A 24,671-nucleotide genomic window follows, 5' to 3' on the forward strand; every position below is an offset into this window, starting at 1 on the left:
CTATCTGTATTCTTCTCATAGCTGAGAATGAGGTACATCCTGAGAATTTAGAAACCCCACTGCTTCCCCCTCTTTTTATGCATAAGAGGAAAAAAAAAAAGAGAGAAATTGGGTGGAAATTCCCCCAAAATACAAACACGTTCTCCCAGAAATAAATGAATTACATAGAAATAAAGGCCATATGGCATCATTTTTTTTTAAATCTCCGCCAGCAAAACTTGAACAGCTCCATGTTAAAAGCACATTTTCATTTTTTAGTCTGACTCAGTATCATTACCTGCAGAAAACAGATGGTTTTGAACACACAAAGCTTCGTTACTGTTGTACCACTGCCCTCAAGACACTGTATTCGTTTCCATGTACAATAAATCTGATCAGGTACCTTCACTAGCCAAGCCATCCTAAGGAGATGTGCAAATGCTGATTCCCATGCTATCTGCCCACATTTTTAATACTTGAGAACAACGAGCAGACAACATGCACAGATGCAACATGAACAGAAAGGAAAAAGTATTTTTCTTCATTGTCTTAAAGGCTCCCTTCAACAGTGGGATGAGAAATAACTGGTTTCCGTTAGTTTGGCTTGTATAAAAATAACTTGAGATACTCAAGGTTAAGCAGTTCTGTGCCCTAACACAGCAGCTATTTGTAAATCCACAAAAGGAAACAACATAGGTACGTTCCCCATACTACACACTGCTTGGATACAAGAGGTTCGTATCCCAGGGGAAATGAAAGCTCACCATTTCTAAATTAAACTGACTTTGGTTCTTAACTCTTATCTCTCAGGACAAGCCTGATTATTTATTTATTTACGTTCACCCTTCAGACTGCAGTTGACATCAAACGAAGCTTTATTTATATCCATATAAATCAAGTTTTAGGGGTCATTGGTGAAAAACAATAAGAATTTTTAGCCATTTCTTTCCCTCGCTCAAAACAATACCTTTTAAACTGGAATGTCTAACTCAGACTTTCAATAATCAGTGAAATGTGGCATAAAATAGGGAACAAACATCAAGCATACATTTCACATTCCTTCTCCTTTGAGGTCTTGCAGCAGAACTGCATACCATATTGATCTCTCTAGGCACTTGGGTCTGACTCCATCACCCTTCCACAGTCTGAATATTTACATCTCTGTCAGACTGATAAAAGCAAATGGACAATTTAAGATGAATGAGATTAACCAACATGAGTAAGGAAAGAGCAGTGCTTTCAGCAAAGTGTGCAGACAGTATTTACTTCCTCTGCTAAGGTACATTCATTGTACTTAAAAAAAAGAAAAATGTTTTAACATATTAGTTGTAAGAAGGAAAAACTGAGGGAACAGCTGTTTATGAGGATGGATAGCTATAGGACAAGGGGGAATGGGTTTAAACTGAGACAGAGGAGGCTTAGGTCAGATATAAGGAGGAAGTTTTTCACTCAGAGGTTGGTGACACACTGGAACGGGTTGCCCAAGGAGGTTGTGGATGCCCCATCCCTGGAGGCATTCAAGGCCAGGCTGGATGTGGCTCTGGGCAGCCTGGTCTGGTGGCTGGCGACCCTGCACATAGCAGGGGGGTTGAAACGAGATGGCCATTGTGGTTCTTCTCAGCCCAGGCCATTCTATGAAAACTGTAAAATGAGTATATTTACTCATAACATGTGCATGTGCAGACATTTTAATATTCGTTATCAATTAGAAACTAGATTACCAAAAGCAAGAATCTAAAGGTAAAAAACCCAGCATTTTCTAATTCTTACTGGAAATGCCTTAGCTGATGAGCAGCGCTACTGAAACCGGTTATGATACCTCACAAATGAAGAAGAGAGAGTAGAGAACTTAACCTTGCTTATGGACTTCCATACAGTAATACCTGCTGCACTTATCACCGTTCAGATATTTAAATGCTAGATTGATAGAAACTATTTGAAATTTAACAGTGTTCAGAAAATATTTAGAGACAAGAATGGTCATGATAATGTCATTCCACATTAAGTTTAACTATTAGTGTAACAAAGCTTAGCTGAATGCACATAGGTGGGTTTCAAACTGTTAAAACTGCACACAGGACTGCAAAAATGGAGCAACAGAACTATTGCCAGCTTGGTGGAAAGGTAAGGGAAGCTTCCATCTGCTTTGGGGATTCTTTGAGCTTAGAAAGTTATCATGGAGAGGAGACAGACACTCACATAGTAGTGCACCAAACCACTTTGCTGTTACACTGAGTGGCTTGCATATTAACCACAAGACCTCCCCATTAGCAAGAGCCCTCTTGAAGCTCTTTAATGTTCCAGGAAAAAGCTCTACAGCTGCACACAAGGGCTACAGACACCTTAAGTACACTGTGGTGTGTCATGGGTACTTTCAGAAGATGCAGTGTGAAAGTTTAAATAATGCAGAACTGTGACAGTGACTGAATAAAGAAAGAGCTGGAGAAAGCATCATGTTTCTTTTAGTGAGTTAGTACAAACACTCCCCAAACTTGCCATCTCAAGTTGCAGTCCCAAACTATCATGTCTGAGCCAACCTTCTAATCTTCAGTAAGGGCCAAGATTTTGCAGTAACACCTTCTCTATGTAAAACACAACCTTCTATTAGGAGGGTGAGAAGATACCTGAAATCCATCAGTAGCTACTGTCTCTTAAACAATCACACGGGGCTTACAGCCCTACTGGGAGAATGATGAGTTGTTCAGATCAGAAGCCATTTTGACACAGTTGTATATCCCATTAAAAACCCACACAAAATCATGCCTAAAAGCAAAACATTGTGAAACCTCTGCTTTACCCACAAATCTGGTTTGAGTGTAAAAGAAACCAACCCTATGCGTAATGATTATTCTTTATACATTTTCATTGGACAAAAAAAGAGAAGCCACTTCAATATAAACAATAAGGTTTTCAGGATTATTGAAGTTTAATATATTTAATTGCTCCAGTTAACTTGCCATATTTTCCTTGAAATGAAATCATGATTAGCAGCTAGGTGGTGGTTTTAGGGAAAGGACGCTTTTTCCCATTACGTGGTAGGAGAGTGGGAACTATGCAACAGTGTCAAAAGCTTGTTGTTAAAGATCAGTTTACTAATTGGTTGGCCAAATATCTCCCTAGAATTTCTCTTCTGTAGCGTTTTCAAACCAAGATTTTAAGGACTTTGAGATTATGCAGCTTCCTTTTTTTCCCTCTAAAGGAGATATGATTTCAGTGCTAGCGTTAGAGAAACAAATCCTTGCTGAGTACATTCAGTAGTTCCAGTTTTGTAAAGCATGGTGAAGCTATAGATTTACCACAGAGCATTAGCCTGCATTAACCCACTGACTAATAGCAGTGGGTATGGCACATGTTCCTAGGGCATGGGTAGATGTTACAATTGCACAGCTGTGCACAACTGGTCAGACCAAGGTTACCCGAACTCCTTGCTACTGAGTGGAAGAATATAATCAATATTATGAACCCCTTCTTCTCAATTTGTGGATTTATCAAAAACCTATCAGGAAGGAGGACAGAAAACCTTTGGTCTTCATCCATAAAGAGGCATAGACACTGAAATATGAGAAAATTTGGAAAAGCTTTATATGAAGCACTACAGCTGATTCACCCCATTTGGTTTAGTGAGCAGATGTCTCCATCCACATTTCTTCTACATGCCTGAGGAGTCTGCTAAGGACCTCATAACTCAATGAGAAGTGGTTACAGAAACTAGTATGTGAGCACAGTGAAGCCCTCCAAAGCTGCAAGGTACAGACTAGATCTCCTGAGTACTAGGACACACATACTGTAAGTCTGACAAATAAAAAGGTACCATATAAGGATTCCTTGAACAACACAGCTTTGCAGATATAGAGTCAAGCCAGGAAGAAAAGTCTAGCTGGGTACCTTCTGCAGAGGAGGAAAGAGATTTATCAAAGTGATGCATTGTAACACTATAACATGATGGAAAACACAGGAATGACAATGGGATAGCAGAGTCCCAGGCTGCACTGAGTGAAAATAGGCCAAATGCATAAGCCAAACAAATGGAGAGAAGGGGGGGGAAGAAGAAAAAACAAGCAAACAAACAAAAAAAGCTGCTCACCTTCAGAAAGCCTCAGGTATGCAGGGATATCCAGTAAGATACTCTCACCTCCACTGCCAACCCTTAAATGAGATCTGTGAGGGGGTGGATCCTGGCTCACCCCTTTTAGTCAATCAGGTGCATTGCTTGCACCTGAGCTCCTTTGGGTTGGCCCTGCCTTCCCACCAGGTGCTCAATCACTGCTTCAGGCTGTGACTTAGCATTCCTGCTACACACATTCAATATGAGTAGAAGCAAAAGCGAAGAGTAAGTAAGGGCCAGCTGTACTAACAACTGCATTGAGAACCATTACACTGCATGTATCCCTTTGGCCTTCTAGCTGTTGTCTTTTGGCCATGTGGTTAAAACTTCACTCTCTCAAACAGTGTGCATAAGGTTTAGAAAGAAAGGCAGGGTTTCGTGCTCTCAATACCACCAAGCCCTTCAGCACCCACAAAATGTCAGCACTTGTCACCGCTGGCACCGGTACTGTCAGAATCCATTTTGATGCAGCTCTGCTTCACAATCTACAGAGCAGGAAAACCACATCCTTTCTGAATGTGAGTGACCTAGTAACTCTCAGAGTGAGGTGTGATTTCGCTCTCAAAAAAAGCCAGAAAGGCATTTTGAAGCTGTAGCTAGCAAAATAGTTAAAGTGCCAGTGCAGAGAGTAAGATATTAATGCAGAGGCTACTGAATCAGTAATGTATTTAGGGGTCTTTGCTTTTAAGCGTGGTACAAATTAGTAGAAACAAATAACAGCTAAAAGGAGTGATTTCCCTCTACCATATCCTTGTATTCTTCATGTCTTGCATGAAATTAACAGGTTTTTCACGAGTTCTGGGAGAAATCATACTGGCTACTTTTGAGCACTGAGACACTTGTCTGCAGTGAATCATTTTTTGCTCCTTGCTGGACCATGGAAGAGGCCACTTTCTGTTTACGGGATAGAAATGACAGAGGTCATGGCAGCGGAAGCGAGTAGGCCGTGACGATTTTACAATGGATGAATTTTCCCTTGGCTGAATCCAAGGAGTCAGAAACTGACCTGGGTTTTTCTACTGCTATTACTCTTACTACCAAACATCTCCTGCTCCCAGAATTTGTGAATCAAAATTTTACCTGGAAAGAGCTCAAACATATTTTGAAGACATGATGATTATTATTTTATGTGTTTTCCCCTCTGTGTATCTCATTTCTGCCAGAAGAAATGCAGCTGTGGGCGGGGAGATGCAGGTCTCAAACTCCAGCTCACTGAGCCAGGCTGTTTAGATATCTTGGCTGTAATCCCAACAAATATTCAGTTTGGATTCAGAAGGTTCAGGCACCCAGCTCTCAGCAAGCTGTGTGAGGGTCAGCATAATGAGGCAGGATCTATTGGAGTAGCAGCTAAATGTCATCTGAGGATACTTGTCCATAGATTCCTTACTTAGGCAACCCAGTCCCATTCCTGCTGGACCCACATTTTCTTCTGAAAATCCACCTCTCAAGTATTCACGTGCTTAAGTGAACTGAACCTCCAAACCACTTTAATTTTGGAAAAGAAGGAGGACACAGAGCCAAAAGCAAGGAAAATTCCACTAGCTGTATCTGTAGCATTACAATACAGTCAAGGATATACTGGGAGAGATCCAGAAAAGACACAGCTCTACTTCAAGCTCCCTGTTGAGCCATGCTGTAACAGCTGGGTATCCAACAGCTGGGTATCAGCTCATGGCTGCCTGCACCACAGCTGCTATGAACTTCTTGTGTCATCATCAGTAAGTCACTAAGTGCCTCGGTCTCCTGCCTGCAAAATACCAATGATGACTCTACCACTCTAACTCAAAGAACAGCCAGCAATACAGAGATTGCCATCCTACAACATGCACCAGAGAAAAACCTGTAAGCTTTCCCTTATTTTCCTCTGCTAAAAAGAACGCCTAAATAAACCAGCTTCTTCTCATGTACTTCTTTACTCAGATCAGTCACAGCTGTAGTCCAGAAGCGAGCTCATATCATCTCAACACTTGATTTCTAACCTCACCTGGTACAAAAGTGGCATGCTCTGCAATTAATTCACTTATGAAACTTTGAAGGGGAGTTATTAAGAGTCATGACTAGCAGGAAAAGATTTCAAGAGAAATTCTCTAACAGGCGAAAGCATGATATGAGCAAAAAGCCCTTCAAATTAGTTGAACAGAAATCAGCCAACCTGAGAAAAATCACAAATTATTTGCAAGTGATGAAGAGAGAAGGAAGCAAAATTCATCATGCCATTCAGCTCTGAATTCTGAAACTTGAAAGTGTTATAAAAAGGCAGATCCTTGATGAGAGAGGAAGTAGTTACTGCTTGAAAGCTACACTCACTTTTAAATTAAGTCTTCTCATGCCCCGACAGATTTTTCCCTAACTAACTACATCATTCACGGTGAGCATCTAGAGTTCATCTATTTGAATTTATCTGCACATAGGAAGTTAGAATTATTACCCTACACATATGAATGCAACTGTCACCTGCTCCAGCATAAGCTTTATTATTTGGACTGGTCCCAGTGGCAGTAATCACTCATAAAACTGAGCAGCTTCAGTACAGCTTGTGGGTTCTCAACACCACCAAGGTCTTGCACAAATTAAAGACAGATGTGGTCTTCGGCATGTATGGCTAGTTTAATCAGTGGTTACAGCACATGTATCTATAAAAACGACATACCTGACATAATTCAGATTATCTGGGGACGTGTAATTACTAATAATACATTGTAACTCTAGAACCACAACTAGATAAACATGTCACATACATGTTTGTTTTTGTTTTCCAAAATGCTGAGCAAGCTCTGCAAGAGAAAACAACAAACATTAAGGGTTAGCTGAAAGCTGTCCAGGGCTGCAGGTGGACAAATGCCTGTCCGCATCAGGTGTCTTTTGTTGTATCACTGCACAGAAAAAGATGTAGACACAATTTTATTTACTCAGGTATTTGGATGAAGTAGCAATAAAAGCAGGAACAGATATAAATTCAGAAGTTTTTACGGAACTCAACTCTTCTCGTTTGTTTGTTTGTTTTTTCCTCTAATGAGTAAAATAGTGAAATAACCACTGTCAACCTCAAAGAATGGGACTGAGGTCAGCAAACAGAGCAGCCTAAAAGCCTGAGGGATGGGGGCAGGAGGAGCAATTGCTACTCATCATATGAATGGCAAGCAAAGAGAAAAGCAGATTTGACCTTTCAGGGAGACCTGGAAACAGCCCCAAGAGCAGTGGTCATTAAAACAAAACAAAACATACAAAAAGGCATTAAGAAAACCTCACTCCAATAGGAAGAGGAAGTGGTTTAAGGGGATTAGCTCCAGAAAAAACAAAGCTCCACTCTTCCTCAGACTGCCGAGAACTCCCAGAAATGCTCTTCTATAGTACTGATGGGGCTCTGAAAATGGACAAATGTTGGCAACCACTCAACAAATGATAGTAACGGGAGGCGACATCTCTGGACTTCAACCAGCTAGCACACAATTGTCTCATTTTCATGGGGTGTCAGATTAGATTTAGCCTTTAGCACTTTGCTTGTCATGTGCCTTTTACCTCCTTTCTAGAGCAGAACACAGAACATTCACAACTCTACAGTGACTTTGACCTGCAAACACAAATGCCAGTCTACAAAAATGAGCGCTGAATCATTTCTTTTCCCATCTGTGACCTTTCTACTTCCCTTTCATGTCAGTTTGTTTCCTTATGAGTGGATCTCAAGTATCTACAGCACAGAAGCATTTGAGGAGACTCAGTAGATTTGTACTTGGTGAACAGCAGGAGCCTTTCATGGTGGGTAAAACACAGTTCCCATTTTCTGACAGTCCTTCTTCAACAATTGTAACAACTACAAAAACTACAACAGCCTGGTAACCCATTTCCCAAAAAATAAACTGAAACGCCCTCAATTCTTGAGATGTCAGAAGCAAACAAACGTGCAACACAGTCGTGGATATCAACTAAACATCAGTTTTGCCTTGGCACTGTATGACTGAGAGAGCTGACAAAGTCTTCTCTGTCTTGAGACTAAACAGATGAAGTCTCAGAGCCATAGCCAAACTCAAGTCAGCTTTACTAGGGTCAGCATTAATCAAATACCCTCATACTTTCTCTGAAGCTTTCTGTTACGCAAATCCAACTCCTCAGGATGTACTGCCATTGAGATCAGAGAATTCAAAAGCGCTGATGCATTTCTGAAGTTGATTTTCAGATCCCAATGCTTTGCTGCATAAATGCAAAAAAAAACCCAGTCCCTTGATCTTCAGAATTTTTCAGAAATTTGGGTTTTAAAATGGGATGGATTTTAAGGACTCAAAGACGGGCAGAAGATAAGGTCTATGGAGCTGATTTGCAGACTTCAGAGTCTGAAGCTGAGACTCAACAGAGAGTAGTTGTAGAGATGGACGAGGAAAGAAAGGTATGAAAATGAAAGCAGGCAATAAAATTTCCAGATAGTTTAGATATATGGGAACTTCTAGAGAAGAGGTATGGGTATGACTAGTATTTAGTATTGGTATGGTTAGATATTAGACTAGGTCTGAATTAGTCTGAGTTACTATAAAAGAGATGTCTAATACTACCTACTTCTGCTCAAGCTGGAAATACCAGAAAAATTCCCTTTGCTTGTGGTATTTTGGCACTTCTGGGTTCACTATAGAGAGATGAAAAAAATTACGGAAAGGCATGAACCAGAGCTCCATCCAAAACCCTTGAGAATACATTGCATTTTTGGGGTGAGTTCCATGGGAGATGGATGCAGGATGACAAAAAAAAGCTAGCAACTCTTTCTCAAAACCTTCAAAAAAAAACAACTGTTCTGACCACAGTTTTCTTGTGGCAGTAGACACAGACTCGTCAAGGATCCAGTTCAGTGTAGCACACATACAAATGAAAGCGCATGCGTAAAGCAGTGCTGAGCACATGCGTAAAGTTAAGCGCATGTCCAATGGAATTGCTGAATACAGGACTTAGGTTTTAATCCCAAGCAGCCATTTCCCATTTGGACAGACTTTTCAGGGAAAGAAAAGGGATTAAGAAAAAAAAAGTAGGTTGTTTAGCATGATATTTTTAGATAGATTTTTAATGGAATATTTGTTAAGCTTTCTTCCACTCCAGCTCCCCCCCCACCCACTGTCTGGATTTTGTATGTGTTTTTTTAATGGTTAGTAATGCATCATAGTATGGCTGCTGTTTAAATGTTTTTCTGAAGAAAAAAAAAAAAAAAGTAGTCTGTGCTTAAGAAAAGTGGTTTGGCACAAACTGGACATTTTCAAACATCCATTTACCAGATGGATCGCTTTGTTCAATTGCAAAGAAGAAAGATGGAAAAAGAGTTGAAAATCGAATGGAATGTTCCTAAGCACACAGCATTGTTTACTATCTGCATATCTCCTGGCATCCTGTGAGAAACTATCAGTAAGCTCTTCAGAAAGTCTGCATTTTTTTCACAATAGTAAAAAGGCAGTAAATACATTCTACAATAGCCTGATGGAAAAATGTGCTAAAGTATTTCAATAAATCAAGTGTAGCAGCTTGGCATTAGCTCTGAGGCAGTAAATTTAGCAAATTAGGACCAGATGATTTTAAAATAGAATCTTACATAACTTTCTGGTGCGATATATATATATTTATTTGATTTAACAAAAGTTTGTCTGTCTTCATAAAGTTATCCTGCCTGCTACCAGAACGCAATTTGATCTTTAAGAACCACATTTTTTGTTATTTACCAAGTGTGAAATGTTTCAAATAGCAAAGTAAGGAGGGTAACAGATTTTTCAAAAGGCAGAAAAGGGTATAATCTGTACTGATCCTCACGAGGTGTGAGGTACTTTGGATCCCTAATGTTCCTATCCTAATAAGAGACTATTTCTCTCTCATTAAGTTGATTAATAACAGTCTGTTTCTCTACCCATCTTCCTTTTCTTGCCTTTTTTCCCTTTTCCCACAAATTCAAGTAAATGTTTCCCTCCATTCCTCCAAACAGAGGTTTGTGTTCCTTCAAATACAGATTGGTCCAACAGACTTTTCCTTCACCCATTTGCTCAGACTAGGACTCAGCATATGAGATCTTTGCATTTCCTCCTGCTTTCTGACTTTTGATCAGTCTGTACCAGAAGACCTATCCCTGAGAAAAGAGGAAAATGAAATGATACGTCCAACAGCTTTAGTCAAAACCTTCTGACCCTGTCTACATGTACACACCTGAAAACTGCTCTCCCAGCACATCTTTCTTTGACTCTCGTGCTTCTGAGCCCACATTTATACCACTAGATAGTCATGTTTGACCATTCCTTATGTTCTGGGGAGAGGGGATTGTGTATGCACAGCCCTCTCAATCTTCTTTTTCCGTGAAGACTCATCCATACCATGATCTTCATTGGAACAAAAGCTTCTGGAACACCACTGTGGAATCATTCCACAGTAGCTGGGAGCCCTTTCAAAAGCCCTGCTTTTCATAGAAAGAGGGGTCCTTTTACAGTGCCTATTTACTGACCAGAGAAGCAAAGCCAACACACTGTCTCAAAACTGTGAAGCAAAAGGACAGCCTCACTAACACCCTGACATATCCAAGAGTTTTATAGCAATGGCTTCCAGACATACATACTTCAGGGCTTTATGGCACAAAAAAATGAGCTATGCCTCTTCTTGGAAAGTAGTTTCATAAAAGCCATACAGCTCCCAGAAAAGGCTGAACTGTGAGGACGTGGGGAGTCAAATCTTCATGTCAGCCCCATGACTCAAGCCCACATTAGACTTCAGGAGCAAACATGAGTCAATCAGGATGTGTGGGAAAAGTCAGATCCAGAGGGTAAAGACAGAAGAGAGAACGTAGGTGATGGAGAGATCAGGAAACTGATATGTGCAGCCTTCTCTTCACATAGACTGGAGACAGGTGCTTCTATCAGCTCAGCCAGTGTCCGTATCGAGCCTGAAGTCAGTGAAAGAATAACAGTGGTGGATATGTGTGACAGCTGAGTTATCTGCAGTGCTGCTTCCCTCGGCAGAGACAATCTGCTAAGAGGAGCCAATTAAGTCAAAGCCAAAGCTTGGGGTGATGTGTGGTGTGAGCCAAATCCTGGTCCCAGTGAAGTCAAAGGAACTTTTGCCAATGGGAATACACTCTGTCCTTTTCACCCCATCTTTGGCTACCCTATTGCTGGAAGCATTCAGAGTTCATGAACAAGAGCAATGGAAAAGAGAAGGAACAGAGTTCCCACGTTCCTCCTCTTCTAGTATTGTTTCCTGAGAGTCCTGCAACACAAAGTAAGGCAATGATCTTTTCTTTAAATGACATTGGACTGAATTGCTTGTTAAAAATAACAGAAGAGGAGGAGGGGTTTGGAAATCAGTCATTTTCCTTTAAGGAATGATTTTGGGAGAGCAGACCATAAACAGATGGCAGCAAAGATAACCATTTTTGGCAGTTTTGTGAAGATTAAAACTGGCACTGAGGATGAGATGAGAGTTTAAACACCAACGCCCAAAGAAGAGAAAAACACAAGTCAGTGTGAGATATTTTACATGCTTTTCTCTCTTATGGGTATCAACGAGTCTCCACAAATCTGGCTGAAGCAAAAGAAAGGAAAGATGCTCGCTTTCCTATTGCACATCCTCCCCTCCAAAAGAAGCAAATTTCCCTAAAATTCCTAAACCCTCAGATCACCCCCAGGCCGGGACTTCATGGGAAGCTTAGTCATAAAGGCAAAACAGGACTTTCCCCTTTGGAGTGGTTTTTTTTGTTGTTGTTTTTTAATCCCCAATTTGCATTTCATTTTATTTTCACTGTTGATTCCCCTCCTCCCGCTGAAACGAACTGGTTGCTGGTAAGGGGCACTACCAGAGAAAATGCTTTTGGTGCTATGGAAGGCTGGTTGACGAGAGATGGAGAAAGTGAGAATATAAAATACAACAACAGCAGATCACCTATGCTAAAATAAGCATGGGAGATGTTCAAAAGGAGGTTCTTAAAAGCAGAGACAAAAAAAAAAAAAAAACCTCACAGGCTTTGCAATCAAAATGGACACAATTGCCTAGTCCAGTCAAAGGACAATTACTTGGACTATCTGTAAAACTGATGGGTAATTGATAATCAGAAGGAACTGCATTTTAGGGGCAGTTCTGAATTTTTGCCAAGCTGAAGTAGTGCGTATTCTGCCAGTCAGGGAGAAGCAAAGAGTGTTTAGGTAAAGGACCTTCTTTGGTCCCGGCTCCTTGGGATGGGGCTATGATGTAAAAACACTCTGCAAAGGGTATTCGTGTGACTTAAAGGAATTTAATGTGGTTTTAAATCTATGTAATAGATTCCACTTCATATGCCATTTTGTTGCTTCATGTTTCTGTACAACCTCCCTCCACATATACTCAGGAGAAAAATACCTTCAAGACAAGGCTTCTGGAGGTGGGAATTGCTACATATTGCACGTGTGTGGGGAGGCCTCTGCTGAGAAAACACTAGCTTTTAGATGCTAACGCCATGACTTCAAGTAACTGCACGAAGTGTCGATCTGCCTGGCAGTAGCGAGGCCCTACAGAAGGATCTGGTCAGGCTGGATAGCTGGGCTGAAGCCAATGGGATGAGGTTCAACAAGACCAAATGCCGGGTCCTGCACTTTGGCCACAATAACCGCAGGCATCACTACAGGTTTGGGGCAGAGTGGCTGGAAGACTGTGTAGAGGAAATGGACCTGGAGGTATTGATTGATGCTAGACTGAACATGAGCCAGCAGTGTGCCCAGGTGGCCAAGAAGGCCAATGGCATCCTGGCTTGTATCAGAAATAGTGTTTCCAGTAGGAAAAGGGAAGTAATTGTCCCCCTGTACTCAGCACTGGTGAGGCCGCACCTCGAGTACTGTGTCCAGTTTTGGGCCCCTCCCTGTAAGAAAGACATGGAGGCCCTGGAGTGTGTCCAGAGGAGGACAACAAAGCTGGTGAGGGGTCTGGAGCACAGGCCTTATGAAGAGCGGCTGAAGGAGCTGGGATTGTTCAGTCTGGAGAAAAGGAGGCTCAGGGGAGACTATAGTGCTCTCTATAACTACCTGAAGGGTCGTTGTAGTGATTTCAGGCTGGATGTTAGGAAATACCACTTCTCTGAAAGAGTGGTCAGGCACTGGAATGGGCTGCCCAGGAAGGTGGTGGAGTCACCGACCCTGGAGGTGTTCAAGGAATGTTTGGACGTTGTGTTGAGGGACATGGTTTAGTGAGAACTATTGGTGATGGGTGGGTGGTTGGGCTGGGTGATCCTGTGGGTCTTTTCCAACCTTGGTGATTCTATGATTCTATGATTCTATGAAGAGCTTAACACGCCTAAGTTACAGGGAAATTTCTTGTCTGAGGCAATTCCAGTTCCAGTTCTCCATTCTTTTCATCTTAAACTAGCTATGATGCCTAAGAATATCTTCCTCTTGAGCAATCTCCCTGTATGATGTTTATCATATGTCACAGACACAACTGTGAACTAGAGAGAACAGAAGTCTTTTGCAGCCTCCATAGTTGTGCTATTTCTCATCTTTTCTAAGAAAAACAAAAACAAAAAATCCCTCTTTTGGCATCAGTAGGTTGAATGGCATGCACGCCACACGTCTGGAAGCAAGCCTGTATATTTTAACTCATGTATTAAAAACATTCAGTGCCAGAAGGGTAAATAAAGGAGCGTATTCTACCAGCACAACTGTTAAGACTGTTTTGTTTGTTTGGGAAATGAATAAGCCTTTTACAGTATCTCTGGGAGGAATAGGCCAGTGCATGCTGCATCCTGACATTCTTTTCTTTCTCCAGCCTTCCTGAAATACCTTACATTCTTCTTGCCTCCTCAACACCACCAGGTCCTAGGGTGCTAGGAACCCAGCTTGCCACAGTGCTGCAGCTTTTGTGAAGGGCAGAAATTGCCTACGCCGGCACCAGCTTCTGCCATCTCTCACATTCAATGGTATTGAGGCTCCTACTTGTTTTGGCTTCTCACAGTATAGGTGGAAGCTCAGCTCCAATTCCTGCCATCTTCCAGAAATTCCTGCCCATGCTGCTCAGGATGAGAATCCCTTTGGCTGACCCACATGTTCTGCTCTGCTGGGTCAGCTGTGCTGCACAGGCCTGGATGGGCTGTTTTCCTCCATCCTCATCTACAGTCAGTACTCGGCCTCAGAGCAGAGATAAATGTCCTTTGTTTTGATTTTACATTCTCTCCTTTCCTTTCCCCAGAGTGAGATGGGTCCCTCATGCTGTCTTAATAGCAGTTCCACTGTTTCCCTTTCCCATGTTCATTTCCTCCTGAGAACCTGAATGTCTGGTTCAAACAACAAGTGGAAATTGTAGCAGTATTTGTTTTCATCCTTTATGTTAAATTGGAATAGATTTTGCATTTTTTTGTTCACCGGATCATGCTGGTAGCTTAGTCATAGCCCAGTGCCAGAATATCTAAACCACAGTTGCCTTCCATGATTTCTCAGGCTGACAAAGGCTGGATTCAGTTTTAAATCTTTTGGGTGGGAGGACACCAGTGTGTTTCTTTCTGGCTGGCATTTGAAGCAAAACAGAGGGGACAGAGGGGGCTGCATTTATTCCCTTTATCTGAAGGAGGTTCAATAAGCAGGGCCTTGATGGTTGACTTACAGAGTTAAACGAGCGATCCTTGAAGAAATACCACATAAAATGCCCTTCTTGAGAATGTTAACAGCTTTTGTGCTTTATTATAAAAAGGATGTGGGATGCCTGTAAGATCAGTTCATAAATGTTAAAGGAAATGTAGAATTATAGACCAAGGCAAGTGAACTCATGCAGCAGTTTAAAGGCAACTTAAGCAGAACGGTATAGTTGCATTTAAAAAGATAGTTAACATTTTTTAATTAACATGTTTTACTAACACTTCTTCTTCCACAATCTGACCCTTGCATTTACATCTGATCATGGCAGGGATCACTGTCTAACCTTGTGCCGTTAGCACAGACTTCTGCTATAGTTACATGAAATAAACTGCCTGCTTGAAAAGATTTGGAAAACAGAGTAGATTTTGTTTTGATCTGCTGAAATGCAAAATATTCCCTTCTTTGGATGAGAATGAAATCTTGTTATCTCCTCCTAAGGTGGGAGAGGTGGCCTTTCTGTCCACACAGACATAGAACCCAGCCCACATCAGTGGTGAATTTTTGTCAACCTTCTTTTCAGGAAACAGCAGCATTTCATCTTCTTTTCATAGATTTCTCCAAGCAAGCAAATTCCACCATTCTGTGTACAAAACTGTTCTATATTGAAGAAATTCTGTCCACTGAATACCAGCTGAACCATTCTGCATAGCATTATATAGGTGATAGGATCAAGGTTGATTATCAAGGCTCTCCTTGGTTCATGAAGTGCAGTGATACTATAACTAAATTAATTTTAATCCTAATCCCCTGGCCAAGTATCACAGCAAGAAGTGATGCAGATGCTGCACAACATTAACCAAAGGATAGCTGGGGCTTTGTGTAGGAAAAAAAGATCACTCAGTGCTTCCAAAACACCAGGCTCACAGACCCTTCCTGAAAAGGCTCTCTCAACTGTGAGGGAGACACTCTGCTGTGCCTCTCTTTTCCTAGGTTGTGTCATGGGGAAAGCGGAACAAGGGAGTTTTGTTTCAGTAACCTTTCAGAGCAGGATATCTGTCTCGTGTTCATCTCCTATCAGTTGTCACAGGGCAATAGCTGGCTGATTTGTTTCAATGGCTGTTCCCCTCCCAGCCTGGCCCACAGTTCTGTTTCATGTTGTGCACCGAGGGCTGTGGGGTAAGCACTGATCTTGGCCAAGCACCCCTTTGGCTGCAGGGCCATCTCACCTGCTGACGACCCCCAGACACCTCAAATATACTCGGCTGGTGGTTTGGAGGGCATAAAGAGGACTCCTACCAGTGGCACAGTGAGCAATAAAGCAAGCAATAAGCTCACCAGGGTGGTGTGTGAGGAGATGAGCACTGGGTTGCCCAAATGAGCAGAGAGTTATATTAATTTGCCCTAGGCAAAAGCAAAGAAACAAAGGCCATTGATGCAGGCACAAGGCAAAGTCACAAAACCCATTTACTACTCCACTGAAATTGCAGCAGCATAAAATATGAGGCAGTGATTCAATTCATTGCTGGGCTGTGAAGCAAAAAGACACATTACATGAATTACCCTCCTGAGAACTTCAATAGGGCCCCATCGTTATAAATCCTGGCAGCATCGCTCAAGTTGCCTCTACAACACAGACATCGGCAGAGCCAGGTCCTGGCTTCCTCACCAGCATGTTCCATTGTATAATTTAGCTGATTATCCAAGGCAACCAATTTTAAACTTTCCAAGACTACGTCTGAAATAGAATGTTACATAGTAAAAGCATCAACCGTCATCAAGGTCATTGCAGAAAGCAAAGTGCTTGCACTAACCACAGACTTGTACTTTCCACAATCATCACTTTCTATAGTAACATGCCAAGGTTAGAGGATCATATTTAAAAATCTCTCTTTCAAGGTATATCTAATTCCTGATATTCACGATAGACCGGGGAGCTCTGCCACGCTGGGAGCTCTGCTACATGTGTCGCACTAAGCGGGGGTATTTCACCCTCGGGGAAATTAAAGACCCACTCAAAGAGCAAAGAAAAGCTGTGGTTGTAAATGGAGGAGGTGAGAGAGGGAGGACGCATGATTCAAATGAGCAGTGGGGCTTTACCAAGGAGGTGGTGTGAGATGGCAATCTTTTTTCCTCCCTGTAAAATACCAATTACTATTATAGCATATAGCTATTGGCATCAGTCAGTTTTGGGATATGATACGTAAAATGTCGTTCCAGTAGCATCTAATTAAAAGTTTTTAATGTGAGCTATGGTGAGCAAAACAATAAATACAGGGGAACAACCCAGCCAGAATTTTACATTCACACATCCGTTACCTCATATTAAAATCAGTCAGGGACACTTCAAATGCATCAAAAGCAATGCAAGCTAAAACAGAAGCAGGAGGCACAGATTCTCAATGGTGATTAGGTTTCGTAATGTGACTGTAAAGCCCTTCAAAAAAGGGAAAATGCCAATTACATGAAAAGTATCGGTACCGGTGGGATGACTGGAAAACAGATGCCCTCTGCATAAAAATACAGATGAAGTCAGAAATATGATTCTACTTTCCTTGCTTTTATCTGTAATACTTACCCAGTCCTTATTAACATGCTTTTACATCCTTTAATGCATTCATCTTCATGACAATGGTGCCAGAAAGGAAGGCTTTCACATAAAGAGATTATGCAGGCTTTATTCAGGGAACGGGATTTGGGTGCCAGTCCAACTCCATGCTACCACTTTGGCCCTTGCATTCTCTGCCCTTCGCACAAATACCCCAGGAGAAAAAATTATCCCTAGAGAATGAAGGGCAATAACATGCAAAAAGAAATTCGGAGGTCAAACTCTATGCTTGGAAAAGCACTCCAAAGAGATTTACGCTCTCCTAACAGTAAGCTAGTCACGCATAATCACTGAAATAGCTTTTTCTTAAAAAAATGGTCCAGAAGGTATGGCAAATAAATGAAGCTGTATCCTGTTGAAACTACTCCAATTTATTCTGACGTTACACTCAGAAGAGCGTAAACAGACAACATGAGGCCAAGGAGCCAGCAAAGCTATGGCAATGCATGGGGACCACGGTCACAGAGCACATACTTGATCAGCTATCAGGGCATGTGCAGGCAAGAAAACAGTACCGAAAAAGAAAAATAACCATTAGTGAACATGTCTAGTACTTATTTTATCCTAGAACAAGAGAATGGAGGAGGAGATTACAGATAAAAGTATTGCATTCTTTAGAAGCTCTGAAGCCATTTCAGCAATAGGATCCCTCTCTAGAGGATTAGTCGCGTAAGAATGCACGGATATCACTGTGCTATGGAATGAAGTTATGTTTGCGGTCCGGCAGTAGAAGATTATTCTTTGCTGTTTGTCCTTAGGCCACTAGAAATAGCCTCGAGTCCATCTGTGGCCTAGAAATGTTGGCTGAGGGCCAGCGCGGGCAAAAAGGAGAGAATTTATTTCCTCTTCATCCAAACAATCTGGAGTGCGTCCCATACACAAAGGGTTTCCATTACGTGCGCCACGGTAATCACGCCCGATTAAGGGGTCCAACTAAAAAGCACAGGGGATCACTGCACGTTGACTTTCGCTGTTCTTTTTCCTGCCCTCACGATACCAAAGTCACTGATTCCCACTCAAATAACCCTCGTTTTGCCACGGTCACTCTTCCTAACGGCCATCTCCAGGTTACTGAAGCCACTGAGCCGTCCCGGCCTCTGGTGTCTAATTAATGTTTAAATACATGGCTCTTCTTGTGCATACCCAATGCCTGAACGCTTTTGACTCTAGCGGCGAGGAAGACCAACTCTGAGGGGCGCTTCCAGGGCACTTTGAGCCTCGTAAAGACCGGAGATCTGCCAGCAACGGGCAGAGGCTCGGGTGCCACAGACAGAGGCCTTTTGTCCGCGCACAGAGCGCGAGGTGCCTCGGCATCACAACCACACGGGCTCTACCACAAGGCGGGCAGCCCCGGCCTGACCCGCTCCCCTGGGCGCGAGAAAGGCAGAGAGGGGGAGCGGCAGAGGGCGGGGCCACCTCGCGGAGAGTGCCCAATGGGAGAGCGTTATGCAAATGAGCGGGCTAGCCTGGCGGCGGGGCGGGCGGTGCGGCGGGGAGAAGCGCTGGCGATGCGGCGCTGAGCGGAGCGTGGCGGGGTGAGCCGGAGCGCAGCCATGAAGTACAAGGTGAGCGGCGGCGGCGGGGATGGGGATGGGCTTTGCTTTCAGCAGTCCCTGCTGGCGGCGGGAACAGGGCTGCGTGTGTGGTGTCTGCGGCAGGTAGTGCTGCATCCCTCCCTGCGAGCTGGTCATCCCCTCTTCTCGGGGTGGTCCGTCCGCGGGGCGGCGGGGGAAATAATACAACTGCTTACTTCAAAGAATAGGCGAATAGACAGCTTCTCCTTCTTTCCACCGCTAAATAAAAGCCGGGGTTTGGACCTTTTCCTGGAGTTTTCTTCAGAAGGTGCAGAAGTGGAGAGTTTCACCCTAAAATTACGTGAAGGCTCTGCACTGCCCACGGGGCGTGAGATTACCGCGCAGACATACCGTAATCCTGTGCGATTGGAAAGAAGGGGAGGGGAGGAAAAACCGTCCTTTCTCCGCCAAAAATAACTCCGGCATCAGTGAAGAGGTGACGGAGGAGTGTCACACGCGTTACAGACTGGGAGATTCTGGAAGCAGAGCCTGTCTTCTGGCTGAACTTGGGCAGAGCTTTGTAAAGGGGACGCTGGATTAATGCTTGGAGATGGCTGCATCTCGTTCCGCACACACGCACACGTGAGGAGCTCTGCCGTGGGTCTCTGAGCTCAGCCCAGACTTCCCAGAGCTCTCATACCCAAACTTGGAAGGCTTGCAGGTCGTGTTCAAAGCTGCCGCTGCAGATAGGCAGAGGTACTCTGTGACGTTGGAAACTTGGAGCTAGATCTGATGCTTTTTGTTGTGTTTCGTTTGGTTTTTGATTATAATTCTCTCTGATAACTGATCCAAGTCTGAGATCGAATTCCTCCCCTGTCCCTCAGACTGCTCCAGGCAGACTCTACCTGCTTAGGAAGGCTTTACCAGAAAGCATCAGGCAACTGGGAGTAATAGAGCAGCGTGTTGCTGTCAGTCCAGACCTTGTGAAATGCATTCCAGCTGTCAGTGATGGAGTGACACTTGCGTCCCAATGGCAAAATAACGGTCCTACTTAGTTATAACAACTTCCTGACTTGTCTTGTCACCATCCATCCTTCCTATGCTGTAGGATCACACTTCTTATCACAGAATCATAGAATCACCAAGGTTGGAAAAGACCCACAGGATCACCCGGTTCAACCATCCACCCATCACCAATAGTTCTCATTAAACCATGTCCCTCAACACAACGTCCAAACGTTCCTTGAACACCTCCAGTGTAGTCCAGTGACGCTGCTGGAATAGGAATTACTAAGGTAGTGGTTTAAAATGTGCAAGTCCTCCCTGCTGTGTAATGCTTCTCTTGCCCTGTCTGGTTGGGATGAACATTTTGGTTTGAGGAAGTGATTACGTAATTCAAGACAGAGCAAAGAAAGAGCAAGTCTTAAATACAAGAAGAGTTTGGGCCTCAAAAACCTTCTCAGACAAGGGTGTTTACTTTCCCTGGGAAATGTGAAGCAGTTCCTTACACTGCTTAGCTAGGACAAACATCCTTAGGTCTACTCCTTACCCTTCGAGTAACACAAAGAAAATACCTGCTCATTCAGTCTCTCTCATTTTCTTTCTCTATTTTCTTTCTTTTTTTTTTTCCATGGGAAAACAACAGCCCTGCGCTTTTTATTCTATACAGAAAATAAAGGAACAGAACATACTCATGTCCTGCCTGGGAACGTGCCAGCACTTCAGGGGTGACAGAGCATCCAGGTGCAGGGTTGAGTGTTCTCCAGGTGGCATTACTTTGGGAGCTGTCATTCTTTACTTTCATTGTGATAGTCTATGAGATAAGGCCATATTTACTGAAGTGTTTGAGATACTTACTATAAGAGTTGGGCAGAACAGGAACTGGCTTGTGTGGGAGACCCTGAGTGCATCTCTCCAGCACTACTGTCTTCACTTTCAATGTGACTAACCTGGGGTCATTTCTGGTCTACAGTTCTTTTCTGCTATTAAGTCTGCATCTTCCCTCCTTTTTCACTCAGAAGTGTTTTGAAAATTTTTGTTCCCTCTCTTTGTTCTTTCACCCAAAGTTCTTTTATTCTTCATTCCACTCTTTAAACCTTCTTCTAAGATAATACTCGAGTCCAGGTCCCCTGAAAGCCAGCGAGACATTCCTGTGGATTTCAGCGAGTTCAGAATTTAACCTTATGTGTCTGTACACTTCTATCTTCTGCACATTGTGTGAAATTCAATGAAGATGTGACTGTGAGCCAAGGACACATTTGACCCCAGGTTAAGGCCTGTTCAGCTGTTCAAGTTAAATACGGGAGAATACAAGAGTTATTCTAACTGAGCCATGGGAAGATAGGAACTGTTGAGCGTAACAAATACATACAGGTTGGTTGTTAGCATTTCTTGGTCCTAATTGACTGAAAGCTACTTTCAGAAACTAATTCCTGTAGGGTGCAGCTGTACTGTGGCAATATCTGAGTTCTTCCTCATTTGATGACAGCCTCCATGTACCACAAAATTGCATCCCATCAAGTTCTCAGAGGATGCCATTCCAGGATTGTTGAATTTGGAAGGTGGAATCCACCCCTTCTGGAACCAAACCCTGACCATGATTCCAAGGATGAAGCAGTTATGGCTGAAATGCAACATGTAGGAACAGAAATATCTGAGAGTAACTGTGATCAAAAAAGTTCATGGATGAGAGAGGTTCTCTCAGCCTGGTAATTCCAGTGTCCTATCTCTGGTAATACAAGTGTGACACAAGCAAAAGGACGGGGGCATTATCATAACAAGGCTTTTGTGGCCTGCTGGCTGTTCACAAATGAGACAAAAAAGAGGGGGAAAGGAGGAAGGGAGATTTATCTGTTTACTGAAGTTTCCAAACAGTTGGTGAAAGAGGAGAGAAAAAGAACAACTACATTCCTTACCTCACTTAAGCCAAAAGGAATGACGTAGATGTAAAGTATGAGGTCTTGATTATCTATTTTTAGATAATTTGTTGGGCAAGAAAGAAACCTAAGTAAATAGGGCTTGAAATGCCTGCCATTTGTGCTTAGGCACAGTGCTGTAATATATAGACTTGATTACAATGCTTGCATGCCAAGACAAACAAAATAGTGTCACTGGGAAGAAATACTATATTCCCAACCAGAAATGCCTGTGAAAAGCTGCTTGTAACCCTGGCAATGAAAGACTTTAAGCATTGGGCCATGTAAAGGGAAAAGAACTGCCTGTACTTTACTAACCAGTCCTCTTTGTTTTCCTTTTTTTTTTTTTTTTTTTTTCCTTTCCTTGGTATCTCAGCAATCACAGTGTGACAATCAAACCTAGAAGTAAATAGGAGCTGTAAAACCTTGGCAAAAAAAAAAAAAATCATATTAGAGAAACAAGCCACAAACTGAAAACTGCCTTTGTTAAAGTCATGAACTTACATAGAATTTTCATGATTTTTCTCTCCTCTGTGTGTGTACGAAGGGTGATGGCCAAAGTCAGGCAGGATCAGGCCCGGTAGCATTTAGCATCAGCAGCACTAGTGAGAAGTAGCAGCAGGACTGGCTCCTTCCTGACAGTAGGAGAACCACTGTCATTTTCAGATTTCTGCTCTTCACTCCCCAGTTGATTTAGGGACTGCTTTATATGTCTCCAGTTTGGTGTCAGGTATCTATTTGCAGTCTTAAGAGAGGTGTTTGGCCTAATACCTCAGAATATATGACAAACTCATGACAGAATTTGTTTGCAGTCTTAAAGACTTCATAGGATAGCAAGATGCTGTTAATTCCTTTTTACAGGTGGAGATACAGAGGCTTAGAGACAGTACAGGACTTGTTTCAGAGGAAGGAGAAGAGCCATGACAAAGCATTACAGCTAACAACAGCACACAGTTTGTTTGGGATTTTCTGAATGTTTTCTAAACTTCTGTGTTTTTGTGCTAACAGCTGCTCATTAGTAAGTCTGTTTCATCAAGAGCTAGTTGTCCAGTTTGTCTCTGTCCAGTAGTTCCTTGTACAGGATGGGAAGCAGAACTGCCATGTGAACAGTCTTCCTTCTATTTTTCGGTCGTTCCAAATCAGTAAGACCCTAGATGTTATAAGAGGCATTGGGTGTTTGCTTATCTGGGGGTTTCGCTTGCACTTTTAAGAGCCTACTAAAGAGTGCAGTTACACTGGACTATTACTTTGCTTTGAGACTCCTTGACACAACATTAATCACTCCAAGCAATGCCATGCCATCTAAAGACGTGATCAGAGGAGGACAGGGATCAGAGGGACCCTGCCAGGTCAGGGAGCAGGAGAACTGCCTAATAGTGAGGTTTCATGGAAACATCTTCTGGAAAGGAAAAAGAAATCAAGTGCAAAAGGAAAGTTTTGCAGCCCTTCAAAGCCAACAGCCACCACTTTGCACTATGCAGCCTTGCGTTTGGAGAAGTCAGAAAGTTTTAGTGTGACCTCAGTGTTAACAGCTGGACTGCAGTTCCTAGTCCTGTGTACAGCATCACCTTTGGAATCTCATAATCTTTAGCACAGCAACAGTCAGAGTTAGAAAAGATTGTATTTATACTGATATCTTATCACTGAACATTGAACCTCTTACGTGTGGTGTCTCAGGATAAATTTGTTTGGTTGTAAAGCAACAGGTACTAGGCAATTCAACATTACAAACACCGGAGTCATTGCGTTAGGGTCAGGTGTGACGGGTGACCTGAGTAAAAGTTGAAATGAGGAAATTCTGACTCGCACACAACCTCTGTGCTCCACTACTGGAATGGATGTATCTGTTTGGCTTCTTTGGCCAACTTCGGGAAAGTTAAGAATCCTCTTTGTGAACTATCTGCCTGTGTAGAGTAGAAAAACATGATGGAGTCAGGGGGTTTCTTTCATGTCTCATTGCCATTACTAAAGATGTTAGGTGAACTTCTGGAGAGACGATCTATCTTTCTAAGAGCCCACATTCAGTTACATTTGGAATCATAAATTTGAAAGCCAATTATAAGATGCTTCTTGATGTAATACAAGCTCTCTGAATACCCACAAAAGCAGTGGATATTCATCTGTTACAACAGTACTCTGACTGCCAAAGCATGCTTTTCTAGTAGGTCTGCAGCAGGATTAATCAGACGGTCCTGTGGGACCGTACTGCCAAACAAATATTGCTGAATACACGCCATAAATATTTGTAAGTCAGACTACTGCTAAGTAAAGCTGCGTTTAAAAGTACTTCTTGCTGCCTGTAAATGGCTGCAGCTCTCAGTATCAGAGAAGCTGGGTCTCTTTACAGCAGTAAAGAGTACAGCCCTTGCGTTTTGCTGCCTATCACAGGCTACTCTTGGCAAGTGACCTTTTTCTTTTGCCTATTGGTCTAGACATTACAGTAGTGGAAACTGTCTTAATTTTAAGGAGTTCATTTTTCCACAGCAGATTTGGACATAGCTTGTATTTGACAAGAAACAGAACTGCTAAAGCTATAGTTTGCAGTCCTAGGAACTCAAGCGTGTAGCACGACAAAAACTGTACATTTTTGTTTCCTCCGTAGGGATGAAGCCTATTCCTGCCTTTCTATTTTTATGCTTGTTCTAAAGGTGCTACATGCACAGTCAGAGTGGATTATGTTGCCTGGAAAAGGAAAAATAGTAAGAAGGGGTATAACTACAGAAGTGCAGGCAACACATCAGAAGCCCTTTCTTAAATAGGACTCGCTTACACCAGGGCTGAAGAATTCGGCAGATGAAATAATGGGAATCATTTGATCACAACTAATCTCAAAAAATGCTGAGCCATCTCAGGACTGGATTTCAATTCCTCCAGCCTGGCTTACTTGAAGGCAGTGGGAAGAAAGCACAGATCATGAAAATTCTATGATTCTCTTCAAGGATTTTTTTTTAAGAGTTAAGTGCAAAGCTTCTAGAAGTGTACATTACCTGCTTGGCATGCACTTTGCAGTAG

General features: G+C 42.6%; 1 protein-coding gene across 3 annotated transcripts in view; it reads left to right on the top strand.

The window, feature by feature from the left end:
* Nucleotides 1-24,671, top strand: part of NEDD9 (neural precursor cell expressed, developmentally down-regulated 9) — a 94,425-nt gene that overhangs the window by 39,070 nt on the left and 30,684 nt on the right. Inside the window, exon 1 of one of the 3 annotated variants that reach the window (XM_418946.8) lies at nt 18,722-18,795. The exons of the other annotated variants lie outside the window; for them this stretch is intronic. Within the exon in view, the coding sequence (XP_418946.4) occupies nt 18,784-18,795 (12 nt within the window). The 5' untranslated portion in view covers nt 18,722-18,783. Of the gene's footprint in view, nt 1-18,721; nt 18,796-24,671 lie in introns of those variants that run through there. 3 annotated transcript variants of the gene reach the window in all.

The sequence above is a fragment of the Gallus gallus genome, chromosome 2 (genome assembly GCF_016699485.2).
Source record: "Gallus gallus isolate bGalGal1 chromosome 2, bGalGal1.mat.broiler.GRCg7b, whole genome shotgun sequence".
NCBI lineage: Eukaryota > Metazoa > Chordata > Aves > Galliformes > Phasianidae > Gallus > Gallus gallus.